Source organism: Cydia pomonella, chromosome 28, assembly GCF_033807575.1.
Source record: "Cydia pomonella isolate Wapato2018A chromosome 28, ilCydPomo1, whole genome shotgun sequence".
NCBI classification, from domain to species: domain Eukaryota; kingdom Metazoa; phylum Arthropoda; class Insecta; order Lepidoptera; family Tortricidae; genus Cydia; species Cydia pomonella.
Genome location: NC_084730.1, coordinates 7,507,392 through 7,515,378, shown reverse-complemented (window position 1 = coordinate 7,515,378; position 7,987 = coordinate 7,507,392). Strand labels below are relative to the sequence as shown.

General features: G+C 37.7%; 1 protein-coding gene across 1 annotated transcript in view; it reads right to left on the bottom strand.

Moving 5' to 3' along the window:
• Positions 1–284: 284 nt before the first annotated feature.
• The window catches only part of LOC133533136 (transcription factor SUM-1), a 30,804-nt gene continuing 23,101 nt past the window's right edge, over positions 285–7,987 (bottom strand). Inside the window, exons 3-4 of the mRNA XM_061872099.1 lie at positions 3,177–3,273; positions 285–2,101 (exon numbers count right to left, since the gene is read on the bottom strand). Of these exons, the coding sequence (XP_061728083.1) occupies positions 2,025–2,101; positions 3,177–3,273 (174 nt within the window). The 3' untranslated portion in view covers positions 285–2,024. The remainder of the gene's footprint in view (positions 2,102–3,176; positions 3,274–7,987) is intronic.

Sequence of the window (7,987 nt, the reverse complement as noted above, 5' to 3'; positions counted from 1 at the left end):
ATACTTGTAATGCAAAAAAATGCTCATGTGCAAAAATATCAAACATTGAACATTTTTGGCAATTAGAGACAAAGTATTTTTTAATATTTCAAATATTGTTAACTCTTGCAACCCATCTGGTGTTGCAGGTGTCCATGGGCGGCGGTAATCGCTTACCATCAGGTGATCCGTCTGCTCGTTTGCCTCCTCTACCATAAAAAAAAACGATGTGCTGATATTCCGTTCAACGGAAAACGGTACCGCAATCGGAAGTGTCAGCGTCGGGGAGAATTAAAACTACGCAGTCAAAAACGAATATGTAATTATAATGTATATGTACAATTACTACATTTACAATAAATAATATATTTACTAACTAAAAATACTCTTATCACAATTAATAAACTAATTAAATATACTAGCTAATATACCTTCAGATAAAATATACGGGTTGGTCTCGGACTGTCTAGAAAATTAACTAGTGTAATATTTTGCCTATATCCCTTTTAGTCTACATCGCAAACGGTCTAGAACACAAAATGACTACAATTATTTAGACCTTTATTTATCTACGTATCATCGATTTACCTTTACGTTAGCGATGTCGACGGAGCCCCGCTACCGCGGGGCTCCTATTTCTGTGCGGTTTGGTCTTCGGCCATTAAAAGATAACTAACTAACCTAACCTACCTATAAGTGGTCATTTTGTGTTCTAGACCGTTTGCGATGTAGACTAAAAGGGATATAGGCAAAATATTACACTAGTAATTTTGCGTTCTAGACGGTCCGAGACCAAAGCAATTATACAAGGTGTAACAGAGACAAACTATTTGAATTACAATTGAATGTATGTCGTGCATGCTCGCAAATTTGATATTTAATGATATCACTGCAGTTCTTTGTATGTAATTGTATGACAAATGCAATATTATGATGACATGGAGCTGATCTAATTATGGAGACGGACGGTGGCCATAGGAACTCTGTGATAAAACAACGCAAACTAATTGTTATTAGGGTTATTAGAATTGCCTCGATGAGTATAAGTTGCATGTGGAAAGAAAAGTACAGTCAGCGATAAAATCTTGTACCAAAAATGAAATTTATGCCCAAAACTTATTTCTGCTCTTTAAAGTACCACCGAGGATTAAACTCACGAATGTTGAACATAAGTTGTGAAAGTTTAATGGCTCAGTTTCATTGGTCGATAGCGCCCGCGTGCGGGATGCGGGAGATTTCCATAAAGCATGTTAGGGCCCGCATTCGGGGAACTGTTTTCATTGGTCGATAGGGCCTGTATGAGGGATACGGGAGATTTCCAAAACGCATGCCGTTATGAGGTTCACCAGTCGTTATACCACCTCAACGCCTGCAGGGAGTCACCCGTATGCTGGATATTATTTTTTTTTATACTGCGTCGGTGGCAAACAAGCATACGGCCCGCCTGATGGTAAGCAGTCTCCGTAGCCTATGTACGCCTGCAACTCCAGAGGAGTTACCTGCGCGTTGCCGACCCTAAACCCGACCCCCCCTCGTTGAGTTCTGGCTGTCGCTGGATGCTGGATATCGACCGAACTATCGACTTATGAGTTTCACCAGTCGTTATACCACCTTATACCTGAGGGGAGTCACCCGCATGCTGTATATCGACCGAACTATCGACTTATGAGTTTCACCAGTCGTTATACCACCTTATACCTGAGGGGAGTCACCCGCATGCTGTATATCGACCGAACTATCGACTTATGAGTTTCACCAGTCGTTATACCTCCATATACCTGAGGGGAGTCACCCGCATGCTGTATATCGACCGAACTATCGACTTATGAGTTTCACTAGTCGTTGTACCGCCTGCGGGGAGTCCCCGCACGCTTTATATCGACCGAGTTATCGACTAATGAAACTGAGCCATAACTGTAGTGGCGATAAGCTACTGAGTACTGTGACACCTCTTTCCTTTAAAATACCAGAGAGAACCTTCTGAACATGTACCAACTACTCTACTCTTTAGTATTAGAGATCCGGTAGGAGATTATGAGATCCGGTCAAGAATCCCTCGTTGTTAATGCTTGAACGATACACCGCAATCTCGCTAGACTGTTGACTCCACAACCTCCTTCATCTGAGAACAATAAAATAACGATAAATTGATCATACATTAGGCAATAGGTTTACATTTCTTCTGAAGACATACACAAAGTTAAGATGACGCATTGTAGGTACATTTTAGCGTCAGGTATCTTGATTTGTCTCAGCAATTACAAAAGTCATGAAAGTATTGTTTGGTGAACTGGTGGCATCGACTTCATTTCTTGTTGCCGTTTTTGCCGTTACACGATTGGTTAACTTTTTAAACAAATATTTTCATGAAATTCCATTTCGAAAGAAAACGTTTTCCACAAACTAAATCTTCACAAATCACTTTGATTTTGATGTTGATCGCTTCAGCATAATATATTCTAGGTTTCGCATTTAATGCATACAAATTTTGAAAAAAAAGGAAAACCTATAAACCTAGTTTTTTATTGTGTCAATAAAATACTAAAACATTGGAGAATGGAAAATGTTTAGAAGTGGTAAAACGTTTTCTCTTTTTGTATCGGACGATCGCCTGCTATACTTTCCTCTTAAGGGCAGTAAGAGCGTTGTCACATTATCCAAGCCGATATCACAGGTCATCGGTAGAATCTGTCAACAGTCATTTTAGAAACTGCTCACTGTTTCACTCAGCTGAGTGAGTGGCTTCTGCTGAATTAGCTCCGTTTCGTGATGGAGTCTCTGGCTTTCGTTATCTATATAATTACCTAATTATCATGTTTGTAAATATCACAAATAAATGAATTTATTCATATAACGTAAGGCACAACATAGAGACGGTAAAGAGTACCTATATAAAAATACTGCTGCCTTCAGTAGAGTAATGTGAAGAGGTTGTAGAAGAGAGAGGTCTTGGGGGCTTTCAGAATATGATTCCTGCACCATCTTCGCATTCAAAAGCTTTGATGTGTCGTCTTGTGCCTCTGACTCTTATGGAGACAGCTCTTATTACGGAAATTTGGACTTTAATTTCCAGCCAAGAAATAATTTGTGAATATGCTTTTCCACAATTATCATTTAACTTTGATGCTGTTTTAAGAAACTATTGTATTCAGTCCCTACGAATAAATGTTCCGTAGGTATTTTTTCTTAATACTTACTGTTCACGAAAGGTTTCTCTTTGTCCACGTTAGCTTCCCTGGCTGGATTCCGGTCCCCAACCGGCTCCATGTAGTTCTTGCAGCCTTCTGTTTCCAACTGCAGGACAAATATACACACAAATTATTATTTCGTCATTTGACGTTGCAGTTTTTTTTAGTGGAGTTGGTTGGTGGTTGGTAGAGTGGTTGGTGGTGGTTGGTTGGTTGGTTGTAGTTGATTGGTAGTTCGCGAACTTAATATGGCTCGACGACCTTTTTCGCTTGTGTGTCAGCCTAAGCTTTAGGGTTCGAAATTATCCAGTTAATTATAGTATTTGATAATTAACGCGATAATTTTCCGATAAATACCCGATAATCATCCCAGGTATGGCTAATGCTTCATTTTCTTTGAATTCTTTGACAGTAAAAAATAATGATTGGGGCGGTTTTTGCTGACCTAATATTGATGTTTTTTTATTAACCATTAAATTTTTGAGATAATCATCATGTAACAATCTAATTCTATTTTGTATTGGTTATTATTAATATCAAATCGATAATTATCAGGCATAGCAATTTCGATAATTATCAAAATAATTTTGCTCGTAGCTCGCCTCGTCTCATACGCATGTCACCGCCGCGACCCGCCATTTTCTCCATACAAAATTTCCTCCGTTGACGATATGTGACGGTCGACGCCGGTGAATCGACGCCGACGCGCCGAGTATGTTCGCATCGTGTATATTTGCATATATACTTACTTTACTCTTTGCCTTGCATAGAAGTTTGTATGCAAAGGTGCTAAGCAAAAGGTATTGCTGACTGTACAAGGTGGCCAAAAAGACGTTGACAATCTTTTTTTACTGCAGCACATTTTTGTTAATGTTAAGGCGCAGGCTAGGGCAAGGCATTCTCCATACAAACCTTGTGCAAGTTTTATTCGTTAGTTTTGGCACTATAGCATTTAATTCCATTTTTGTTTGTATATATTGGATTATACGCAGAACTTGATGTAGAAAATTTTCTTTATTTAAAAAAATAAAAATACAAAAATACAAATAAAATAATACATCAAGCCGTAGCTAACAGAAAAATAAGCATATTTACCAAAAATAATAACTGTAGCGCAAACACAAACGAAGAAAAACGCGCACAAAGTTTGTATGGAAAGAGCTTGCCCTACCCTTCGCCTTAAAAAACCTTTGCGTTTGTGTAAATTTATTAGTGTGATGAGCACGGATATTTGTTCCTGAGTGATGGGTGTTTTCTATGTATTTAAGTATTTATATATTGTATTTATCGTTGTCTGAGTACCTACAACACAAGCCTTCTTAAGTTCCCACAGTAAACTTAAGAAGGCTTGTGTTGTAGGTACTCAGACAACGATAAATACAATACTTAGTCAAAATTTTTAAAAATGTCCATTATTTATTTATTTAGAATACTTTGCCATAGGTGTGCATAAAATCCTACTTTCTCATTCGTTTTTGAATAATCAAGAGCGCCTTTACCAGCTGGTGTGGTGAAAAATACATTTTCAGAGTATTTCAACCCTTTACAGATGTTATCTGACTTATCTTCCGTATAAATCCCTGCAGCATGGACGTTTGCCATATCTATCCTTCGCCGCGGGCTAAATATAGGCCAAGTTGATTTCTATTCCCATCTGTAACTAGTTACGTAAGAACTTAACAACCGAGTGAGGGGATGTAACATTTGGGAAGAGCAAATTGAAATTAATCCCATATAAAACCTAGATTAAATAAATAAATAAATATTACAGGACATTATTACAAAATTTGGCTAAGTCCCACAGTAAGCTCAATAAGGCTTGTGTTGTCGGTACTTAGACAACGACATATACAAGGTTCCCGTGAGCATTGCGAGACATTTTAACTAAGCATTCCTGGTAATATTTAAAAAATAAAATGTCATATAGAATTTTCTGGATTAGGCCTAGTTTCAGAGATAATTAAATGTTTTTCGAAATCATTCTTTCGCCATAAGTCGGTACAAAACACATTTTTGACTGCGGTATTGCCACTTTGAGGGCTAGTCTGTACATACCTATTGATTGACATCGAAAAATTTAAAACAAATAAACAAAATTTAAATTTAAATTCGTAAAAACTTTATAGTTAATTTTAGGTTATGTGTTTATCAATAAAAATTACGTTTTATGTACAGGAGTGTTCAAAAAAAGGGGAAAAAATCATTTTTTTTTGTCGAATTTCACAAAAAGTCATATAACATTTTTTGCTTCTGTTAGCATCAGGAATGCACCGTTAAAATCTCTCGCAATGCTCACGGGCACCTTGTATAATATATATCGGTTGTGGCCTGTAACACGAGCAATAAATTTAACTGTAGGCTGTACTCCTCAAACTTACTAACATTTGTTCAGCGATTTCTGAAAATTATGAATTCTTAAGACTTCCTATTTTTCATACAAATTAAATATTCTTTTGAATGTACGCTGTCATCAGTGTAATTGACGTTGATTGTCAAATTCGCAATACATTTACGCAAGTTATTTTTAAAAGTTGATACAGTTTAATTTTTTGCTGCTGCTACAGGAAACACCCGGTAAATACTTAAATACATATAAAACACCCATGACTCAAGAAGAAATATTCATGCTCATCACACAAATAAATGCCCTTACCAGGATTTAAGCCCGGGACCATCGGCATAGATTCACTCCGAACTTTCATAAGAACGCGAACGTTTTAAAAACTTGATTGTAACCCAAATAAACCGGTTTAAGGATGACTCACGCTAGGTCGGATCGGGCCCGGGCCAAGGCGTTCGACACCTGACACTGACATAAGAAAAACCCGGTTTTTATTGTTCAAAACCAGTTAATCTGACAAGAAATTTATTAAATGTTCTCCTAAAAACCGGTTTTACGAACTAAACCGCAATTGGCTCCTTGACAGTTTTTTGTAAATAATGTCAATCGATCTTGATTTTCCTGAGGATCAAATGTCTATACCGGACTCATGGCATTTAAGCAACACAAAGATCAGATATGAGAGTTAAAGTCTGACGCTCGCACTCGACGATTGAAACGCTTCTAACAAAATGATAATGTAATGTGACGTTGACGTCACATTACATAAGTCTGTCCTAAATGTATGGAAGATCAAGGACATTGCCATTTTGACCCTGAAATATTGCATTTATGTGCTAAGGAATCGAATGGTACCATTTTCTTTTTTGTTTTTGAGACTTTGGAGCCTTGTTATTTTTTATAATTTCAATATAATTTTTTAAATTCCACTTTTTTATAATGTGAATGGCTCATTTTCTATCCACATAACTAAATTTTGTTATAATATTCAACATGTGTCAAATACCCAATTAAAAGGTTTTCCGCCAAGTACATAATAAAGGTTTGGAAATTTAACCGAGCCTTGCCGCTATCCTAAGAAACCAGAGATTTTGGATGCAAAGTCTCTTAAGACGTTTCCGCACCACCGTACCCGTGATAGCATCGCGGACAGAGCGCCGTGTCGCGGGTTAAATCGCCATTAATCCAAGTCCGCGCATTATTTATTGCTACACGACTCTTGCGCAGAAATAGAACGGCTTTTCTATCTCATATACCACTCTCAACAATCAGTCTAAACCTACCTTATTACCAAGCAGTTCGGTTGAGATTAGATTGAAGGTTACGATGAGATAGGAGATTGTGAAGATGATTGAAGTAGATTTAACGCATTATAAGCATATGCGTCGTATAGGGCTATTTTAATCTGTCACTAGGAATGAATGGTTTATAAAGTTCCTAATATATTTTTAGTTGATTGAAAGTATCCTGATATTTAAACATGCATTTTGTAAAATAGACACACTTCCCAATAATGTATTCTACGTAAAATTGAATTCAATTAAAATGACAAAATTGTAAAATAAACTATATACTGAAGAAAGGCCAGGTCAAGAGCACCCTGTCCCTAAACCGGCGAGCTGTATGAGGAATGTCATGAAAGTGAAGGAAGCGAAAGAGGTAAGTCAGGATCGTAGCAAGTGGAAATCCATGGTCTCTGCCTACCCCTCCGGGAAATAGGCGTGATTATATGTATGTAAACTATACATTGGGACCCGGGTACGTCCTTAAACTACGTCCAAAATAGAGGTATGGGCATTGTGAATGTCATATCGCTTTGTGTCTCAGGCCACAGCACAGCGGATGTCATTCCAGATCTAGAGCAGAGCCCAACTGGGGAAGTACCTCCTCGTTACAGAAAATCGCAGCCAAATAAAACTAAACCCTACTCATAGTGTTGTGTTCCTGCCGGTGAGTAAGGTTGCCAGAGATCAACGAGGGTGCGGAGTGCTAGGGTCGGCAACGCGCATGTAATTCCTCTGGAGTTGCAGGCGTACATAGGTACGGAGACTGTTTACCACCGATGTCGTATAAAAAAATTAGTAGTTTCTAACACGGCTAACACAGGTCATTTTTATCCTGCTAGAAGGACCAGCAGATTTATTGGTAAGACCAGCTCGCGTAGCCAACATGCTAATCGTTAACGCTCTATAGCGTAGCGTAGTTATCTCTCTCTATCACTCTTCCATATTAGTGCGACAGTGACAGTGGCGTTTCGTTCGCTACGGAGCATTAACGATTGGCATGTTGGCTACGCGGGCTGAAATATAACATGAAAATATAAGAAGCGTAAAAATAACAAGGGATACGTGTTGGAAATGTGTTAATTTAGATTTTTATACAAATTTACTGATTACTCATAGTTTTGTTTATTTAAGAGTTCACTATCTTCGATGGGTTGCACTCTGGTTTTAGATTTATTATATAAAATAAATAAAAA